General features: G+C 48.0%; 1 protein-coding gene across 4 annotated transcripts in view; it reads right to left on the bottom strand.

Moving 5' to 3' along the window:
* The window catches only part of IL15RA (interleukin 15 receptor subunit alpha), a 157,009-nt gene extending 155,552 nt beyond the window's left edge, over positions 1–1,457 (bottom strand). For all 4 annotated transcript variants that reach the window (XM_073589059.1, XM_073589056.1, XM_073589057.1 and 1 more), the window contains exon 1: positions 1,209–1,457. Coding sequence is in view for 3 of the 4 variants with exons in the window: in XM_073589056.1 (XP_073445157.1) it covers positions 1,209–1,299 (91 nt within the window). In the remaining variant the exon portion in view is untranslated. The remainder of the gene's footprint in view (positions 1–1,208) is intronic.
* Positions 1,458–22,716: the final 21,259 nt, after the last annotated feature.

The raw sequence follows: 22,716 nt of genomic DNA, 5'->3' as shown, positions 1-22,716 counted from the left end.
GTTACTTAAAGCTAACCTGTCAGCAGAATTTTGTTAAGTAAACTATAAGCATTGTCAGGTTGCTGCTGCTAAACTGATTAAAATGATAACTGGGGTGAAGAAATCCATTTTGAGTAATCCCTGGGGTGGGAATGTAGACAGAGTCTTATCTTCCTGCTGTAAGCCAGGGAAACCAAGGAGAGACCTGCCCAGAGGCCACCATGAAGCACAGTCTGTCTCTCTCTGTCTCTATGATGAGGAACATGTTTGTGCTTTGGGGCGGGCCTGTGGACAGGTCTCTCCTTGGTTTCTCTGGCTTAGTGCAGGATGAAAAGACTCTGCCTACAGTCCTGCCCCGGAGCACGAGCATCTAATTATCTGAATATCAACATGGATTTCTATTACCCTAGGTATCATTTCAATCAGTATAACAGTGCCAACCTGACAATGCTTGTAGTTTACTTAGCAAAATCTTGCTGAAAGGTTTGCTTTAAGAAACACATTATGGAGGCTTTCAGTCAAGCAAGAGGAAGCAGCGCTAGGCGGGAAATAGACTTGGAGTGACAGAAGCTTCATATCTTCAGCCTCATTGTATATCAATTCTAACCTGACATTGCCTGTAGTTTACAAAATCCTGCTGACAGGTTTGCTTTAATTCAAAGGAATCATCACTCAAGCAGAACAGAGATGCAGTGAAAGAGGCTTCAGATCTACAATATTTAATTTTTAAAGATACAGCACTCTCATTGGTTGATACTTTTTATACTTTTATTTTCAGATGTAAAATTCAAAGAATATTTTATTCAAGTTAAACAAGAATTATCTACAATAGCTCAGAAAGCTTATTTTGCTTATAATTTAAAGCGCTGACTTCTCAGTAACAGATCAATGGGCAAGAAATATATTTCTAGACTTATCTTCGAAAGAGCTACAAGCACATATAAATAGTTTGGGGGTATGACATCCAGCTGACAGATTCAATTTAATATTATTGTTTGTGTATTTGTTTTCGCTGTTATTACTTGTGTATTTTTTGTTTTTAGCTTTAGTATACATGAAAACACAATTCCACAAAATAGCAATAATGAACCTAATGATACCTAGTAATACTAAAAAAAAAAAAAACCCATGATAATGGAGCAGTACATATACTATTAACCCTTTCTGCAGCCAAAAACCCCCCACAACAATTAAAGTTACATTCCACATTTAGAAACCGCACCTCTTACCTTCGTTACTTTCAGCTGTGAGGGACAACTGCAGGGCAAGCAAGATCATCAGGAGCGAAGTTGTGAGTGATGTGGTCAGGGCCACGGCCATCAGACACAGCAACACGCGTGAAGGGTAGCCCGAAGCACTCTACAGAGGGCAAACCGCGTGGGAATACACTTTTATACACGCGCGTTTCTCTTTGCTAGCTGCCGCCAGACCTTCTCTCCAGAAGGCATGCTTTACTGTCTGGCAAGCCATGGAGTCTATAAAGCTTCCTGATGTGCAGAAAGAATTACTTTCACTTTCATTTAAAAAGGCAGCTGGATACAGCATGGCTCTGTAGCCTGTCAGATGGGAGATAACTTTTAACTCCTTAGTGACAAGCCAATTTTTTTTTTTTTTTTTTTTTTAAATCTGACCGGTGTCCCTTTATGTGGTAATAACTCTGAAATGCTTCAACAAATCCCAGTGATTTTGAGATTGTTTTTTTCATGACACATCAGCAGTTTCTGCTGCGGTGTACAGTACCATAATATCCTATGGCTATTAAAAACCGCAGTGCAGACTGTGCGGATTTGCTGCGGTTTCTAAACCGCAGAAATAATTGACATGTCAATTCTTTCTGCGGATTCCGCTGCAGTTTGCCATCTCCTCCATTGTAGAGATGATAAACCGCAGGACAAAACCGCAGGTCTTTTGACCTGCAGATTTACCTGCGGATTTTACAAATTCTGCGCTGTCCAAATCCGCAGAGCATTCCGCAGCGTGTGCACGTATCCTAATAGATCACAGGGTGCTGATGGGGTTAAACAGGAAGCCCCCAGAGTCTGTTTACCATCTAGATGCTATAGTCACTATTGACAGAAGCATTTAAGGGGTTAAACAGCTATGGACGGTGCCAACACTGAGTGGCTGATGCAGCAAGTTGTCAGTAGAGTTGAGCGACTTTTGCTTTTTTAGGGTCGCGTTTCGTTTCGTGAAACCCGACTTTTCCAAAAGTCGGGTCGAGCAAGATCGTCCGATTATAGGGAAAAGTCGGGGTCGTCCCGAAACACGAAACCCAATGTAAGTCAATGGGGAATAAAAGTCGGCAGTGAGAGGAGGACAGGAAACACACCTACAGTGCCCATTTGAATGCCAAAAGCATCAATTCTTCTTACTTAAGCTTGTCAACCTTAATTAACTTCATAATACAAGTTACGCACTGAAAAATGGGGGTTATTTGGCTAAATTTGTGGGGGGGGAGGGCTGGCTGCAGGTTTTCATGTGCCCTGGGCGAAAGAGCGCCCCTTTAACACATACCACAAATCATCATGCTCCGATACGGCAGAGAAATAGCGGTATAGTACAATGAAAAATACCTCACTTTTTACATCTCATGACGAGGCCCATCTATTTCTCCATACAAAATCATTGGTCCCATATAATGTTTGAAACAGTATATGATGAGCTCCACATAATGCTACAGTATATGTTGGTCCCCATGGATGAAGCTCCACTGTCTTATGGGCCCAAATAATGCTCCAAACATAATGGGCCCCATTTCTAATGCTCTAGTGTATAATGGGCCCTGTAAATGCTGCTCCAGTGTCTGATGTCCACCTTTGGAATGTTCCAGTGTATGGTGGGCCCCATCTATCATTCTCCAGAGTATAGTGCTCCCCAAAAATTGCTGTCCCAACATAGAAAACAATCAAATAAGTCTCCTCGCTAGGGAATCCCTGTACTTGTCTGGACAGGTGCTGTAGCTTGCTTAACAGCTCGCCAGCCGTTCTCACGGCCAGTATGGATTGCACGTGATTGCACAAAGGTTAGAAAGGGTACCGTATCCCTGGATAACATGTATGGATAGCGTACACATTCAAAATATATGTCTATACAGCATGAGGCAGGCTCAGACGGTGTTAGGTCCAGTATGGATTGCACGTCATTGCACAAAGGTTAGAAGGGGTACCGTATCCCCGGATAACATGTATGGATAGCGTACACATTCAAAATATATGTCTATACAGCATGAGGCAGGCTCAGACGGTGTTAGGCCCAGTATGGATTGCACGTCATTGCACAAAGGTTAGAAGGGGTACCGTATCCCCGGATAACATGTATGGATAGCGTACACATTCAAAATATATGCCTATACAGCATGAGGCAGGCTCAGACGGTGTTAGACCCAGTATGGATTGCACGTCATTGCACAAAGGTTAGAAGGGGTACCGTATCCCCGGATAACATGTATGGATAGCGTACACATTCAAAATATATGTCTATACAGCATGAGGCAGGCTCAGACGGTGTTAGGCCCAGTATGGATTGCACGCCATTGCACAAAGGTTAGAAAGGGTACCGTATCCCTGGATAACATGTATGGATAGCGTACACATTCAAAATATATGTCTATACAGCATGAGGCAGGCTCAGACGGTGTTAGGCCCAGTATGGATTGCACGTCATTGCACAAAGGTTAGAAAGGGTACCGTATCCCTGGATAACATGTATGGATAGCGTACACATTCAAAATATATGTCTATACAGCATGAGGCAGGCTCAGACTGTGTTAGGCCCAGTATGGATTGCACGTCATTGCACAAAGGTTAGAAGGGGTACCCTATCCCCGGATAACATGTATGGATAGCGTACACATTCAAAATATATGTCTATACAGCATGAGGCAGGCTCAGACGGTGTTAGGCCCAGTATGGATTGCACGTCATTGCACAAAGGTTAGAAGGGGTACCGTATCCCCGGATAACATGTATGGATAGCGTACACATTCAAAATATATGTCTATACAGCATGAGGCAGGCTCAGACTGTGTTAGGCCCAGTATGGATTGCACGTCATTGCACAAAGGTTAGAAGGGGTACCGTATCCCCGGATAACATGTATGGATAGCGTACACATTCAAAATATATGTCTATACAGCATGAGGCAGGCTCAGACGGTGTTAGGCCCAGTATGGATTGCACGTCATTGCACAAAGGTTAGAAGGGGTACCGTATCCCCGGATAACATGTATGGATAGCGTACACATTCAAAATATATGTCTATACAGCATGAGGCAGGCTCAGACGGTGTTAGGCCCAGTATGGATTGCACGTCATTGCACAAAGGTTAGAAAGGGTACCGTATCCCTGGATAACATGTATGGATAGCGTACACATTCAAAATATATGTCTATACAGCATGAGGCAGGCTCAGACGGTGTTAGGCCCAGTATGGATTGCACGTCATTGCACAAAGGTTAGAAAGGGTACCGTATCCCCGGATAACATGTATGGATAGCGTACACATTCAAAATATATGTCTATACAGCATGAGGCAGGCTCAGACGGTGTTAGGCCCAGTATGGATTGCACGTCATTGCACAAAGGTTAGAAGGGGTACCGTATCCCCGGATAACATGTATGGATAGCGTACACATTCAAAATATATGTCTATACAGCATGAGGCAGGCTCAGACGGTGTTAGGCCCAGTATGGATTGCACGTCATTGCACAAAGGTTAGAAGGGGTACCGTATCCCCGGATAACATGTATGGATAGCGTACACATTCAAAATATATGTCTATACAGCATGAGGCAGGCTCAGACGGTGTTAGGCCCAGTATGGATTGCACGTCATTGCACAAAGTTTAGAAGGGGTAACGTATCCCCGGATAACATGTATGGATAGCGTACACATTCAAAATATATGTCTATACAGCATGAGGCAGGCTCAGACGGTGTTAGGCCCAGTATGGATTGCACGTCATTGCACAAAGGTTAGAAAGGGTACCGTATCCCCGGATAACATGTATGGATAGCGTACACATTCAAAATATATGTCTCAGGAGGCAGGCTCAGACGGTGTCAGGCACAGTATGGATTTGACGGCCCAGATTACACAGCGGAGGAGCAGGGAGAGGTAAAGATTGCAAATGCTGGGGCCCTGGCCAAGCAAGGGGGGCCCACTCGTGGGCGTCGGTACTGGCACTGGGCCCCTCATAGTACAGCGGTGTGTCTGACGGCGGGTGTGCACCACCACCGTCAGAGACACTTGATTGCACTATGAGGGACCCTGTGCCAGTGCCCGCGCCCAAGAGTCGGCCTACCCACCTGTCCAGGGCAACGGCACTCGCACGGTGTCGTGCGCTAGGTGGTGACCCCGGCCATGGGGGGGGGGAGGCAGCACAGTTAGGGAGTTTTAGAAAGTGGCATATGTTGATGTTGGACATTCAACTGATGCAAAAGGCGAAATAGGTGAAGTACCAGGAAGAGGTGGACCAAAGCAAGCCATTTTTCTGTCACCCTATGTGTCATCAGGGGAAGGTGGGACAAAATCCTTGGAAACCCATGCGTGGTTCATTTTAATGAAGGTTAGATCACCCACATTTTGGGTTGACAGACGGGTCCTTTTTTCTGTCAGGATTGATCCAGCTGCACTGAAGACTCTTTCCGATAGCACACTTGCAGCTGGGCAAACGAGCTCCTGTAAGGCATATTGGGCCAATTCAGGCCAGGTGTCCAGTTTAGCGGCCCAATAGTCAAAGGGGAATGACCTGTGTGGGAGAACATCGATATGGGAGGAAAAGTAGTTTGTAACCATAGCTGACAACTGTTGTCTCCTGTCACTTTCCATCGATGCAGTATTACCACTTGTGTGAGCGGTATTTGAAAAATCAGTCCACAACATTGTCATGAAACCCCTGTCTCCAACGCCACTTCTGCTGTGTGCACCACGAACACCTCTGCCAAGCTGCCCCCGGCCCGTACGGCTCGTGTGAGAACCATCACCGCTGCTGTGTGCTGGGAATGCCTCAAGCAACCGATTTACCAGAGTTGCTTGTTTATTAGCCAATATTAGGTCAAGGTTCTCCTGTGGCATGATGTTTTGTAATTTGCCTTTATAGCGTGGATCCAGGATGCTGGCCAACCAGTAGTCGTCATCGTTCATCATTTTGGCAATGCAGGGGTCCCTTTTTAGGATCCGCAAGGCATAATCTGACATGTGGGCCAATGTTCCCGGTGTCAATGATGCACTGCGAGTGCTGGTTGGAGGAGCACTTTCTGGCAAATCCACAACCCTCCAGTCACGCACAAACCCTGTACCAGACCTTGCCACGCCAACATTTTCACTTGCCCCACGAGATGCATCCTCCTCCCCTAAGTAATCATCCCCATCATCCTCCTCCTCCTCCTCCTCTTCTTCCTCCACCTCGTCCAGGAGAGGTCCCTGAGCAGACAATGGCTGAATGTCATCAAGGATTCCCTCCTCCTCTTCCTCCTCATCAACATTGGCTGCAGACGCCTGCTCCTTAAGGTGTGTCAAAGTTTGCATGAGCAGACGCATAAGTGGGATGCTCATGCTTAGGATGGCGTCGTCTGCGCTTACCAGCCGTGTGCATTCCTCAAAACACTGAAGGACTTTACAAAGGTCTTTCAGCTTCGACCACTGCACGCCTGTCAACTCCATGTCTGCTCTCAAAGTGCCTGGCCGTGTATCCTCCCACAAATGCATTATGGCCTGCCTCTGCTCGCACAGCCGCTCCACCATGTGCAGGGTGGAGTTCCACCTTGTTGCAATGTCGATAATGAGGCGGTGGTTGGGAAGGTGGAGCAATCGCTGCAGCTTCTGCATACGAACGGAGTGTACAGGCGACCGGCGGATGTGCGCGCACAGTCTTCGCACCTTCTGGAGCAGGGCTGTTAACTCCGGATAATTTTTGAGGAAGCACTGCACCACCAGGTTCAAGGTGTGAGCCAAGCAAGGTATGTGGCTGAGTTTTGAAAGGGCTATGGCTGCCACAAAATTACGGCCGTTATCACTAACTACCTTGCCTGCCTCAAGATGTACACTGCCCAGCCATGACTCAGTTTGTCGCTTCAAGTACTCGGCCAGCACCTCGGCGGTGTGTCTGTCGCCCAAACACATCATCTGCAACACAGCCTGCTGACGCTTTCCACTAGCTGCTCGATAGGGGGACACATCGTGTGCAACAGTGGCAGCTGCAGATGGAGTGCTCGTACGACTGCGCTCTGTGGACGAGCTGTCGCTTCTGGAGGAGGAGGAGGAGGAGGAGGGTCGAACGCCTACAGCCAACTGTTTCCTAGACCGTGGGCTAGGCAGCACTGTCCCACCACCGCTGTCCCCTGTGGACCCTGCATCCACCACATTAACCCAGTGCGCAGTGATGGACACGTAACGGCCCTGGCCATGCCGACTGGACCATGCATCAGTTGTGAGGTGCACCTTTCCGCTCACTGACTGCTTGAGTGCATGGACAATGCGGTCTTTCACATGATGGTGGAGGGCTGGGATGGCTTTGCGAGAGAAGAAGTGGCGACTGGGTAGGTCATAGCGTGGTACTGCATAGGCCATGAGTTCGCGGAAAGCTGTGCTTTCCACCAACCGAAAGGGCATCATCTCAGACGAGATTAGTTTGGCAATGTGGGCGTTCAAACCCAGTGTACGCGGATGAGAGACTGAGTACTTTCTTGACCTACTCATAGTGTCTGGGAGGGTGAGCTGGACTTGAGAGCTGCATATGGTGGAAGTAGCGGTGGACAGGGCGGACTGAGAGAGGGTTGATGATGGTGATGGAGTTGGTGTTCTTTCTGATGGCCTAGAATCAGTCTTTCGTTGATATAACAGTGGGATTCCCTGACTGCTGTGGCCTTGCAACGACACCTCAACATTTGCTGCTGTGCTAACCGGTGTGCTTACAGTGGGGGAAACAATGTAGCGTTGCTGACTACCTTCGTTGTGATCAGTTGCACATGTGGCACTTGAGGTTTGGTGTTGTGTCCACGCTTGCAAGTGCATGCTGGTTAAATGTCTAAGCATGCAACTGGTATTCAAATTTTTCAGATTTTTCCCTCGGCTAAAGGTCTTTGCGCACTTCTTACAGATAACCTTGGCCTGATCATGAGGATTTTGTTCAAAAAACTGCCACACTGCACTCTTCCTACTTTGGCAGACATTTTGCGGCCTAGCACGCTGTGATCTTTTGACCCTCTGGACAAGCTGTCCAGCAACTCTTTTGATGTTTGGAACCTGTCTTTGGAGTGCTCCGAGCCTGCCAGATAACAGCTGTTGCGATGTCGATGTCTGCTGTGGATGCTCCTCATCTGAGCAATTGGAAGCAGCACCCTCTTCCCCCAATGGATGCCAATCTGGGTCAACAACTGGGTCATCCATCACCTCCTCTTCTATGTCATGTGCACCTTTCTCTGTGTCACCGTGTATGGTGGTATAGTGTGCGGGAAGGGGCACCTGAGTCTCATCAGGGTCAAAATCTGGCTCTGTACACTGCGAGGACAATGTAGTGCTCTGAGTGAATGTACCAGCAGAATCATCCATCAGCGGCTGTGCATCAGTGCACTCCATGTCAGATTCATCTTGGCCTGGGTAATTCACCATTTGACTTGATAATCCAGGCATGGTATGTGAAAACAGCTCCATGGAGTAATCAGTAGTATGGCCTGCGTCATCCTTCAATCTTGGTTGGGGTGAAGGACACAAGGAAAGGTGTGGTTCATGAACATGAGCCTCCAATGACGACTCAGTGCTTTTACTTTTTACAACTGAAGAAGAGGAGGCGATAGAGCTGGAGGCTGAGTCAGCAATGTAAGACAAAACTTTTTCCTGATGCTCTGCCTTTAAAAGCGGTTTGCCAACTCCTAGAAAACTAAGCGTTCGAGGCCTTATGTAGACAGACGATGACGCAGGGTCAGCACCTCCTGCATTTGGTCCTATTTTGCTCTTGCCACTACCATCAGATCCACCACCAACACCATCATTACCAGCTGCCAACCCCCGCCCAATTCCACGGCCTCTTCCACCAGCCTTCCTCATTTTTGGTAGAAATGTAGACAAAATCCAACAAACTATATAGTAATGTAAAACAAGGTACAAGGTGTCTATAGGACAGGGGAGTTTTAGAATTTCTGCACACACTTGTGGACAGTGGACACTTGTGGATTGTGTGCGGCCCACTGATATCTGAGCGCTATGTGACACGCTCGATGGCACAGCTGCCTGTGACCAAAGTGACGAGAGGATAATGGAGATTTTGAATCTCTGCGTACACTTTTGGACACTGGACACTTGTGGATTGTGTGCGGCCCACTGATATCTGAGCGCTATGTGACACGCTCGATGGCACAGCTGCCTGTGACCAAAGTGACGAGAGGATAATTGGAGATTTTGAATCTCTGCGTACACTTGTGGACAGTGGACACTTGTGGATTGTGTGCGGCCCACTGATATCTGAGCGCTATGTGACACGCTCGATGGCACAGCTGCCTGTGACCAAAGTGACGAGAGGATAATGGAGATTTTGAATCTCTGCGTACACTTTTGGACACTGGACACTTGTGGATTGTGTGCGGCCCACTGATATCTGAGCGCTATGTGACACGCTCGATGGCACAGCTGCCTGTGACCAAAGTGACGAGAGGATAATGGAGATTTTGAATCTCTGCGTACACTTGTGGACAGTGGACACTTGTGGATTGTGTGCGGCCCACTGATATCTGAGCGCTATGTGACACGCTCGATGGCACAGCTGCCTGTGACCAAAGTGACGAGAGGATAATGGAGATTTTGAATCTCTGCGTACACTTGTGGACAGTGGACACTTGTGGATTGTGTGCGGCCCACTGATATCTGAGCGCTATGTGACACGCTCGATGGCACAGCTGCCTGTGACCAAAGTGACGAGAGGATAATGGAGATTTTGAATCTCTGCGTACACTTTTGGACACTGGCCACTTGTGGATTGTGTGCGGCCCACTGATATCTGAGCGCTATGTGACACGCTCGATGGCACAGCTGCCTGTGACCAAAGTGACGAGAGGATAATGGAGATTTTGAATCTCTGCGTACACTTTTGGACACTGGACACTTGTGGATTGTGTGCGGCCCACTGATATCTGAGCGCTATGTGACACGCTCGATGGCACAGCTGCCTGTGACCAAAGTGACGAGAGGATAATGGAGATTTTGAATCTCTGCGTACACTTTTGGACACTGGACACTTGTGGATTGTGTGCGGCCCACTGATATCTGAGCGCTATGTGACACGCTCGATGGCACAGCTGCCTGTGACCAAAGTGACGAGAGGATAATGGAGATTTTGAATCTCTGCGTACACTTGTGGACAGTGGACACTTGTGGATTGTGTGCGGCCCACTGATATCTGAGCGCTATGTGACACGCTCGATGGCACAGCTGCCTGTGACCAAAGTGACGAGAGGATAAGGGAGATTGGATTGCTTTTAAAAAAGCAGTTTGCGGAGCAGTGGGTAAACAGCAATGCCAGCGTGTCAGGAAGCCTTAGAAGGCAGCCCAACAACCAACACCACTGATACACCACAATATAGCCTCCCCTTGCACTGCACACACAGTGACTTGTGTGTTGTGCAGGCCAAATCGCTAGCAGCAGAAGCAGTTTTTTTGTCTTCTTCCCTGCCTAACGCTCTCCCTACAGAATCAGCAGCAACCTCTCCCTATACTAAGATCGGCAGAAGTAAGATGGCGATCGGCGTGCACGCCCTTTTATACCCCCTGTGACGCCCACCAAAGCAAGCCAATCACTTGCATGCCCTTCTGAAAGATGGTGGTGACCCGTGCCTATGTCATCACGTTGCCCACAGTGTCCGTGGATCCTGATTGGCTGAAAAAGAGCGCAAAACAAACTTTTGAAACGCGACTTTGGCGCGTAAGTCGCCGACCTCGTGGCCGACCTCATCCTAGGGTCGGGTTTCGTTTCATGAAACCCGACTTTGCCAAAAGTCGGCGACTTTTGAATTTTTTCGACCCGTTTCGCTCAACTCTAATTAACTGTAATAGAATTTTTATGTAGGATTTCTTCCTGCTTTTTATATGTGGTGGACTTTGATCATTTTTTCACAACGGTTTGGTTCAGAATATAGTATCTTGGGATTTCCAGACATTTTTTGTTGGTAGTTTGGTGATTGATAATTTTGTACATTCTTTGTAATAATTATGCACATTTAGTATGGGGCATATTTTGATGGACATTTTGAACTGTTATGCATGTATATTTGTCCTTTCGAATTTTGTGAGAAGAGTTAGTGGGTATTTCCGCGACACTTAACAACATATTTTTATATCAAATACTTTCATATTGTGAAATCCCTTTGCTCAGGTTATTATAGTGATTATGTTTACACACAATGATCATTTAAGCTTTACAATGACTAATATACTGAATTTCGCTTCAACCGTTTAGTTATGTGGGCCAATGATATGAGCAGTATGGGATTGGAGTGCGCATGTGCGGTTCGGCACCCTCCTGACATGCATGCCGTGGGCAGTTACACTGACGGTGTTCGTCCCTCATCGTCAACTGGATGATGGGGGATAGGAGGCTGTTCATTATGACCGCGGCAGGATGTCTTTTAGTGAAGTGGAGTTGAGCGCGATCGGCACATGCGCCATACAACCATCCCTATAGTGCTTTTTGAAAGGGTTTGATTCATTGGCTGAAGCATGGAAGACAGATTCTTTCTGATTGGCTGAGGCTGGTATTTAAACTCAACACACCCATTGCTTAGACACGCCCCCCGAGGAAGCTGGGAGCGAAACATGCATGTCGGGGTGGAGGGATTTTTCTCCCAGGGGACTTCTATTAACGCTGCCAGGATTCAGGTAATGGGCTCAGTATCTCTAGTGCTAACTAGTTTAAATAGGTATACCATGGATGTTATTTTATAACTTTGGTTTATCTGAACCGATGAGCTTGAGCTGTGTAGTCATTATACTCTGCATGTTTGAGTAAACAGCAGACATTTATAGTATAGCTTTTCAGGAGCATACATCAACTGACTGCTTAGTAGCTATGAGGTTCTATACCATGCAGCAGAAAAATACATATAATGGGAGTTGTAGGTCCCTCTCTTTTTGCACTGATCTTGGAAACTTGTATGTCTTTTAATGTTTTGATATTTGTATTAATAAAAGTAATTATATTTTACCATTTGAAATGCTCTGGTGTTGATCTGTACTCCAATTGGAGGTGATCTTGGATTTTTGTAATAGAATTTTGCAAAGCTCATCAACCATTGCATCACAAATGATGGAGATCATATTGAAGAAGTTATTTAATGTACAAGTTGAATAAAATGTTGCCAATTAATTAATTTATTGAAAATACAGCTCTGGCAAAAATGAAGAGACTACCACATTAAAACCCTGTCTTGGGCAGCCCATTCTCCAGACCTGAACCCCATTGAAAACCTCTGGAATGTAATCAAGAGGATGATAGATAGTCACAAGCCATCAAAGAAAGAAACTGCTTACATTTTTGCGCCAGAAGCAGTGTGAAAGACTGGTGGAAAGCATGCCAAGACGCATGAAAGCTGTGATTAAAAATCATGGTTATGCCACAAAATATTGATTTCAGAACTCTTCCTGAGTTAAAACATTAGTATTGTTGTTTCTAAATGATTATGAACTTGTTTTCTTTGCATTATTTGAGGTCTGAAAGCACTGTTTGTTTTTTTTATTTTAACCATTTTTCTTTTTCAGAAAAAAATACAAAATTTAGTGCTTGGAAATTCGGAGACATGTTGTCAGAAGTTTATAGACTAAAAGAGCAATTTACATTTTACTCAAAAATATACCTATAAAGAGAAAAATCAAACTCAACATTTGAAAGTGGTCTCTTAATTTATGCCAGAGCTGTATGTAGTTTTGCTTATGTGTCCAGGCTTTAGGGACACCCTGCAGATTTGACATTACTCTTTAGTTATTTATTTTAAGCATACAGCAATTTTATTAAAGGGAGCAGGTTTTTGCTATGTAATCTGAAGACAACAGGAGATAGAGGCTGAAACTCAGAATTCAGGGATGTGTAACTTGTGAAAGTGTATGCCGTTATTTACTAACTGTGAAGGATTTATCATTATCAGATTAACATTGCTGGGCTACATTAGACTGACAATATCCCCTCCCCCTATGATAAACACCTCACTGTCTATGTACTTTGTACATGGAGACAGGGCCACATCATCCATGAACCAAGTTGAAAAGTGAGCTCAGGCGGCACTCAGGAGGGGGCGGCAGCGCGGCGCCACCCCCTGCAGTCAGATAAGTGCTATGCAACAGAGGCACAGGGAGAATTAGAGCTCCCAGTCCCAGCCATGGGCGTACTACCCACCGTGGGGCAGCTGCCCCCCCTAGAAGCAGGGGCGCACAGTGAAAGAAGTAGGACTTTGAGAGCGGCCGGCCAGGCGGCCACACACAGCTGACAGGGGGCGGGCAGGACACTGCAGAGCAGGCTGAGACCCCTGGCATTGCTATGGCACCCAGCAGCGCGCTGGAGTTCAGACAGGGTTCAGAGGCTGTCATGTACAGTGTGCTTTGTAAACACGCCTCTGAATGCTGTCTGAAGCCTCCAGGTGACTGTGTGAAGCGAGAGAGCTGAGAGCAGGACAGGGGACCTCCGGGCACCTAGAGACAGACCCCCACACCTTCCATGAGGACCATGTTCAACTGGAGCTCCTGGAGGAGACATTCTGGCAGAGCTGTGTGAGTACTTCTACCTTGCTGCTGCTGCAGAACATCTTCCAAGGGTCACTATGGTTAGCTCCAAACTATGCATCTAGTGAATCTATGATATCCTGGGATTTGTAGTCCACAGGCACTTCTACTCTTCCCTATTAATCCAGCTTTATATGCTGGGACTTCTAGTTCTCCAGCAGCTACAGCTTATTACTCTTTACCTAAAACCTGCTGGGGATTATAGTCCCAAAACAGTAACTTGTGGACTGCTACAAATTGTTACCTTGCGTTACTGCTGCAGAACATCTTGGCAAGGTTGCACTTTATGAGGTTTGCAACCTGTGTCTAGTTGACAAGTTTTTTATGACATGCTGGTAAATGTAGATGAGTGGCTGCTGCAGAACATCTTGGCCTCATGTAGTGTTTGATGTACTGGGACTTGTAGTCCCATAGAAGTTGAACAATTACAGTTTGTAGATAGAAATGATGCAGTAATTTACCAAGTAGGACTATAAATAAGGGTATGTGCACACGTAGTGTATGGTGTATACAGGTCATACACATCGTGTGCGGTATATAGACTGTAGTGTATGATGTAAACAGGTCATACACATCGTGTGCGGTATATAGAGTGGAGTGTATGGTGTATACAGGTCATACACATCGTGTGCGGTATATAAACTGTAGTGCATGGTGTATACAGGTCATACACATCGTGTGTGGTATATAGAGTGTACTGTATGGTGTATACAGGTCATACACATCGTGTGTGGTATATAAACTGTAGTGTATGGTGTACACAGGTCATACACATCATGTGCGGTATATAGAGTGTAGCGTATGGTGTATACAGGTCATACACATCGTGTGTGGTATATAGACCCCTCTTCTGGATTCTTCTGTGTGGTTTTCGTATGTGCGGTGATGGTGCTGATATCCTTGTGTTCAGACATCTTTTCTCTATTTCTCTAAATTAAAATGTCCACTATTGTACAAATTTTTACAGGATAGACATGAATCTGTATGAACCAGATTAATTACTACCGATTTTAAAAATTTACTAGGGGGGGGGGCGCTGTTGTGCAGTTCGCCTCAGGCGGCAGAGAGGCTAGGTTCACCCCTGTGGGTCGCCCTCTCACACCCAGGGCAGCGGGGTACTCGGTACCGGGCCGGTGTCAAGGTGGGAATGTGTCACAGCAGCAGTGACCCGGTCCGTGGCCCTGGGCGCCCAATATCAATGGAGGTGATGTTAATGGTGTAATAGTTTATTTGGATAGTTCGTGACGCCACCCGTGGTGTTTGGCAAGTAAGATGTTGAGCCAACGCTGCATGCAGATTTGCTGGGACTGATGGTGTGGTGCAGCAAAGATGGTGTAGCTCCCCACAGGTGGAGCTGTAGTCCCAGGGCAGTGTAGGTGCAATGGATGAGGAGAGGCGCAGAATGGTATAGATGTTGTTACCCAGGTGTAGCGGTGCTGGAATAACTAGAGGACACCAGGGTGTGCGGTTCCAAGGCTTTACTCACTGTTTGCAGTTCACACACATGCCTGCCTCCATACTGTGTTCTCCAGGTCAGGGCTCCAGCCAACCTCCGGGCCAGATAGGGTTCTCCCTTCCACACTCCGCCAATATGTACCTTCACTGAACGACTCCTCCAATTCGCCTTTAGGTGCGAAGCACTCCAGTACTTAGTTACCCTGGAATGCCTCTCTCTCTAGGTGTTCCTAGTCTCTACTTGTATGACAGGCAGCTGTAGCCTGCTTCGGGGACTCCTCACTGTGTCCCGGCTCTCTATTCAGTTGCTGTTGTGTCTGAAGTCTATGATGGGAGCAAGGCGTTAGTGGCTCACTACTCCTCCGGTGTCTGTTGCCGGACATAAAGATCCAATCAACCTCGGGGACCAGGCCCCGGCCTTTGCGCTCTGGACTGGAAGGGTTCTCTATCTTTCTTCAACCAGCTTCCCACCGTCCTTCTATTCTCCTTCATTCCGATCTGTTCTATCTCTCTTATGGAAGGTTAGGTTATCAATCTTATCAGTCTCTTTCTCAGGTCTTTCTCGTGCCAGCAGCCCAGATCACTGGGACCTGCTGCAGCATGTCCTTCAGACACCCATCTTCACTCTTCTCTCTCTCCAACTAACCCCCTAACTCTCACTCTTCCCACTCTTTTATATCATCTCACTCCACCTGCCTCCCAGCACATCTCGTGTTACGAAGCAGGGTTCCACGAGGGGTGCTCTGCTAACCCCCAGCCTGAAGCTGTTAGGTGGCCCCACTGAACTATCCTGTGTGTGGAATGCAGGTGTGGAGTGTGGTCAGGAGTTCCCACCTTACCTGGATGGTGGGACACTACACCTTAGGAGAAGGTGCAGTACCTCTGTGGCGACTGAAGCCTCAGGGGCACCACACCTGCATGGAGAGCCTGGTGTGAGCGGGGTTAGCTTTCTCAGCTCTGCTTCATTCTAAATCTGAAAGCTCCTGCTAACACTTAATCTATCTTAAATCTAATCTCCAAATCTCTCTAACCAGGAAGTGCTCCCAATTTGTATGACCTTTCCCCTTCCCATGAATGGGCTGGTCCCAACTGTTTAACTCTATATTAACCTGTAAAGCCACATAGAACATTATACATTAATCACAATACACTACATTAACCAAGTACATTAGTGCATATAAAACTCTATGAAGCTCCACATAATACAGTCATGAAAAATGCAATAAAAAGAAAATTAACAGAGGCGCTTCCATGTATGAGCCAGCTCATACTAACATAGTAGAGCAAAATGATGGACAGGCTCAATAACAGGCACAACTCTGGTAAAGGCGGACTGCAGCACTTTTCGTGAATCCCCAGGGCCACCATCAGGGCATTAGTGCCCTGATAGGCATATGGGCCCCCTCTTTTGCTCACTGGGCCCCAGTCGCAGGCAGAATTCTGCTGGTGCAGTAACTGAACCTGCGTCCGAGATGCAGGTTCGGTTAAACTCTATTGCCATGCGGGACCGCACGGCAATAGTTAAAAGCTGCCAGCCAATAGGAGGCTGGGAGCTGGCGTAAGCACGCATGTCGCCGGCGTATGATGTAATTGTCATTTGCCGAGCTTGAAATGCCTGGGGTGGAAGTCGTTGCTGGACCGCGGCCAGGTAAGGAGAAAGTATTTTTTTTTATTTTTATGGAAAGCGGCAAGCTGCAATATGTTTGGGTGGCAGGACAGAGACACATGGAAAATGTGTCTCCATCCTGCCCCATCTGTCTCATTCTTACCTTATGATCCTGCACCATGTGACATGGTGCAGGATGGAGACACATGGTGCAGGATCACGGGGCAGGATGGAGACAGATGGGGCACAATGGAGACACATTGTGCAGGATGGAGACATGGGACAGGATAGAGACTGATGGTGCAGGATCATGAGCAGGATGGAGACAGATGGGGCAGGATGGAGACAGATCGTGGCAAAAACAGGCAGAGATGCTTCCCTGTATGAACAGGCCTCAATACATCTGCACTAAACAGGGTGCAGCGGACCAGGCCCGGATTGGTAATATAACCAACCGGGCATTTTCCCGCTGGGCCGCTGTCACGTGGGCCCCGGGCGGCAGCGCCCGATCATCTGGCCGCTTGCCAGCGGCTGCGGCCGCTGTTGCTCCTGCTGCCGGCCCTCTGCGGGCACGGCGGTGATAGTTTCCAAGTTCCTCCCGCACTGCAGGGAGATAAGCCACCACAACCCCCCCACACACCCCATCCTCGCCGTAGCATGAGACCCCCCCGCAGCCACTCAGTGTCGCTTGCCTTCTTTGTTCGCAGGACCTGTGATGAGGTCACAGGAGAGGAGGAGTCAGGGGTCACATGATCAGGAGCCTTTGTCCAGACCCCTGATCATGTGACCCCTGACTCCGCCCCTCCTGTGACCTCATCACAGGTCCTGTGCACTCAGCCTTGCCACTTGGTGTCTGCAAGACTCTGCTGTGCTGTTGGCTGTTGTCATGGTGCTGGATGAGATAAGTATGTGTGGGGTCAGGAGGGGTTTACAGGGTAGATGTAGCAGAGCTGTATGTGTATGGGGTGTACTGAGCGGAGCCGTGTGTGCACGAGGTGTACGGAACGGAGCCGCGTGCACGAGGCGTACGGAACGGAGCCGCGTGCACGAGGCGTACGGAACGGAGCCGCGTGCACGAGGCGTACGGAACGGAGCCGCGTGCACGAGGCGTACGGAACGGAGCCGCGTGCACGAGGCGTACGGAACGGAGCCGCGTGCACGAGGTGTACGGAGAGGAGCCGCGTGTGTACGAAGTGTACGGAGAGGAGCCGCGTGTGTACGAAGTGTACGGAGCGGAGCCGCGTGTATGAGGTGTACGGAGCGGAGCCGTGTGTATGAGATGTACGGAGCGGAGCCGCGTGTGTACTTGGTGTACGGAGCGGAGCCGCGTGTGTATGGGGTATATGGAGCGGAGCCGTGTGTGTACGAGGTGTATGGAGTGGAGCCATATGTGTATGGGATGTACAGAGTGGAGCCAAGTGTGTACGAAGCATACAAAGCTGGCTTTTCCCACGGACACAGGAGTACATGGCGGAGCCCCGAGGAGTATTTTAAAACACACACATGATGTTCCACCTGAAGTGATGTGCTTGAAGCTGACCGGAAATTAGATAATTTCTTAAGGAGATTGTAACAGAACCAGGAATGCTTCAGATCCATCACCGTGTCCTCCTCCGACAGCGCAGACAGCATGATCGCCTTGGAATCGGGGATGCCGGCCACGTGAGCGGATCATGATATGTCCTGCACCGGGAGGCTCAGGTGGGCACTACAATGGGAGCTGGGCTGCTATAGTATCTTTATAGAATCTTTCTTTATTTCTTTCTCTCTTTTTCTTTCTTTCTCTGTTCTTTCTTTCTCATTCTCTGTTCTGTCTTTCACTCATTTTCTTTCTCTCTCTCTGTTCTTTCTTTCTCTCTCTAATCTTTCTTTTTTCTTTCTCTCTCTCTGTTCTTTCTTTCCCCTCTTTCTTTCTTTTTCCTCTTTCTCTCTGTTCTCTCTTTTATTTACTTCTTTCTTTCTCTCTCTATTCTCTCTGTTCTTTCTTCCCCCTCTTTCTTTCTTTTTTTTCTTTTTTCTCTCTGTTTTCTCTCTTCCTTAGTGCCAGTCAGTGTGCCCATAATGCCAGCCACTGTGCCCTCAGTACAAGTCAGTGTGATCAGGAGTGCTAAATGGGTGCGATTAGGCGTGGACATGGGTGTGGCTAGTTGTGGAATGGGTGTGGCCGGGCGTGGCCTAAAATTTGCAGCGGTGCGCTGCGCACGCCGCAGTCTTTCTCCCTCTTTCCCTTCCTCAAAGGTTGGGAAGTATGATAGGGGCAGCTATGACCAGGGGGTCTGGTTGCCCAATGGATAGCAGTTCTGCCAGGAATTCTGTCACTATGCGTACAAAAGGGGACAGAGCTTTGGGAGGAATACTGTACCTAAAAGCAATAAATAGGACTGAGCTGAAATACTGGGCACAGCTCTGACTACATGTTATATAGTCGTGTTAATCTCCTCTCACTTCTTGTAACCTACAACTGTACAAAAATATTATATAGTCACCATGTGACTAGTGGGCCTGTGTAACTTCAAATGCCAGGGCTGAGTTTTAGTCCCAGTCCGGCCCTGCAGCGGACCCAAGTAAAATGGCAACTGCACAGGTGCAAAATACCAAATGAGACAGCCAGCCTACAATCAGGGATTGGCCGTGTGGAACACCAGTGCAAAAAAATATGTTATATGTTTTTATGCACTGTGATAAAACACTCCGGGATCACCTTTGCTGGGGTCAAAGGTCACGTGCGTTCAGCATAAAACTCAGGCGCAGAGCTGGGATTCGGGTATAACTGACTCTGGGTCAGGTTTATTAATGGTGAAAGCAATGCATAAAGAAATAAAACATAAAACAAATCCTGGCCTGTCCGGCACTAACTAAACAAAGTACAACCTAACTACCAACTGGCGGGCTTCTCCCGTCCAGCCAAACCACAGTTGCCGTGGGCACTGCTTCCACTCACGTGTGTCTCTCACACAGACAGGCTCTCTGTGTTCCCAGGCTGAGACACTCACACAACCACCTGGCATCCTTTTATATCCACCTCCCATTATTCATTAGCAAGCAGGTGCGATACTGACCAGACTAGGCCACATAGGAAAGGAATCTGGGCGAGATATACCTGCCCTCATCCACTATTCCCACATGATTCTCACATATCCCCCCCCTCTGCTCAGACCACTCCGGTCGAGCAATGACACCCGCCAAACAGTGCACTCGGGACAGGGCATCTGCATTCCCCATCTGTACCCCTGGGCGGTGCTCCACCGTAAAAGTGTAGGCCTGCAGTGCAAGGAACCACCGGGTCACCCGGCTATTCCGTTCCTTGTTCAAGTGCATCCACTTGAGAGGGGCATGGTCAGTGATCAGCCTGAACTTTCGGCCCACCAGGTAATATTTGAGGGCCTCGAGAGCCCACTTAATGGCGAGGCACTCTTTTTCTACGACTGCATACCTTTGCTCGTGTTTATTCAGCTTCCTGCTGAGATAGAGGACTGGGTGTTCCACTCCGTCCCTCACTTGTGACAGTACGGCCCCGATACCGGTATCAGAGGCATCCGTTTGTACCACAAACTCGCTGCGGAAGTCCGGAGTCACCAGTATGGGCTGAGAGCAAAGTGCCCGTTTTAGGCTATGGAAGGCTTCTTCAGCCGCTAAACTCCATTTAATCATGACGGAGTCTTTCCCTTTTGTAAGATCCGTCAGGGGGGTAGCGATGGCTGCAAAATTGGGTATGAACCGGCGATAATAGCCGGCGATCCCCAGGAAGGCTTGCACCTGCTTCTTGTTGACAGGTTGTGGCCAGTCCTGAACCGCCTGAATCTTATCAACCTGGGGTTTAACAACACCCCTCCCAATTACATACCCCAAATACCGGGCTTCTTCTAGCCCGATGTGACATTTCTTGGGGTTCGTGGTTAGACCTGCCTCCCACAGGTCGTCAATCACAGCTTGTACTTTCTGGAGATGAGTCTCCCAGTCCAAGCTGTAAATGACAATGTCGTCCAAATAGGCCGAAGCGTACTGCCTATGTGGCCTCAGGACTCGATCCATCAGTCTCTGGAAGGTTGCCGGTGCTCCGTGCAGTCCAAACGGCATATACACATACTGAAATAGACCCTGTGGGGTAGCAAATGCCGTCTTTTCTCTGGCAGCCTCCGCCAGAGGGATCTGCCAATACCCCTTTGTTAGGTCTAGGGTCGTAATATACCGGGCTTTTCCTAACCGATCTATTAACTCGTCGACCCGGGGCATAGGGTAGGCATCAAATTTTGAGACCGCATTTAGTTTCCTGAAGTCATTGCAGAACCGGATGGTGCCGTCCGGTTTAGGAATTAGCACAATCGGGCTGGACCAAGCACTGTGCGATTCCTCAATGACACCTAACTCTAACATTGCCTTCACTTCTCGGGAAACAACTTCACGGCGTGCTTCCGGGATTGGGTAGGGCTTTACGTGAACTGTGACACCAGGTTCCGTTACAATGTCATGTTTCATTAGCGTAGTCTGCCCGGGTTTTTCTGAGAAAAACTTTTGGTTGTGAAGTAGAAACTGCCTGACCTCAGTCTTTTGCCGCTCCGAGAGAGTCTCTGCAACCCGTACCTCCGGTACGGTATGCGAGCAGACGGGACGGGCCAGCTCCGCTGACAAGGCAGACCGATCTTTCCAGGGTTTTATCAGATTTACATGATAAATCTGTTCAGGTTTTCGTTTACCTGCCTGGTATACTTTGTAGTTTACTTCACCAACTCTTTCCTTAATCTCAAAGGGGCCCTGCCACTTTGCCAGGAACTTACTGTCCACCGTGGGGACCAGGATCAACACCCTATCTCCGGGTGCAAACGTACGGATCTTGGCGCCCCTATCATAGATTCTTTTTTGGGCTCCTTGAGCCTGTATCATGTGTTCTTTGACGATAGGCATAACAGCCGCAATACGGTCCTGCATTTGTGTGACGTGATCTATCACTGTTTTAAATGGTGTGACCTGACCCTCCCAGGTTTCTTTTGCAACGTCTAACAGTCCGCGAGGACGTCGGGCGTACAATAACTCGAAAGGCGAGAATCCCGTGGAAGACTGGGGTACTTCCCTGATGGCAAAAAGCAAATACGGAAGTAAATAGTCCCAGTTCTTCCCATCCTTGTCTATCACCTTTCTCAGCATCTGCTTCAGAGTTTTATTGAACCGTTCGACCAACCCGTCTGTTTGAGGGTGATACACGGATGTGCGTAACGGTTCGATTTGTAACAATCGGCAGAGCTCCTTCATTATCCTGGACATAAAGGGGTCCCCTGGTCGGTGAATATCTGTTTTGATATACCGACCCGACTAAACACATGCACCAGTTCCTTGGCAATCGTCTTGGTGGCCGTGTTACGCAAAGGGATGGCCTCCGGGTAACGAGTGGCATAATCCAAGATGACCAGGATATGTTGGTGTCCACGTGCAGACCGTGGAAGGGGCCCAACTAAATCCATCCCAATCCTCTCAAACGGGACTTCAATAATAGGTAGGGGTACCAAAGTGCTACAGAACCGGGGCTTAGGTGCAGAGGCTTGACAGTCAGGACAAGACTCACAATATACACGAATATCGTGATGCATGCCTGGCCAAACAAAACAGTGTAATATCCTTTCGGTGGTTTTCTGGACTCCCAGGTAACCTCCCATCACATGTCCGTGGGCCTGGTCCAGCACCTGCCGCCGGTAGGGTTTTGGCACGACTAATAGTTGCACCGTATCTTCCCCCTTTTTCTCTATCTGATAGAGTAAGTCATTCTCCAGAACCATGTAAGGATATGCCAGCCTAGAGCCAGGTTCTACGGGTACCCCATTTATCACTTTTACATTTGTCCTAGCCTGAGAAAGGGTAGGATCCTTTATTTGCTCGCTTTGGAAGTCATCTTTCTGAACTTCTAAATCCGGCAAACGGGGAGATGG

Source organism: Dendrobates tinctorius, unplaced genomic scaffold (assembly GCF_039654945.1).
Source record: "Dendrobates tinctorius isolate UK_male_01 unplaced genomic scaffold, ASM3965494v1 ptg000105l, whole genome shotgun sequence".
Classification (NCBI taxonomy): domain Eukaryota; kingdom Metazoa; phylum Chordata; class Amphibia; order Anura; family Dendrobatidae; genus Dendrobates; species Dendrobates tinctorius.
The sequence above is the reverse complement of the archived record's forward strand: the minus strand, read 5'-3'. Positions and strand labels throughout refer to the sequence as shown.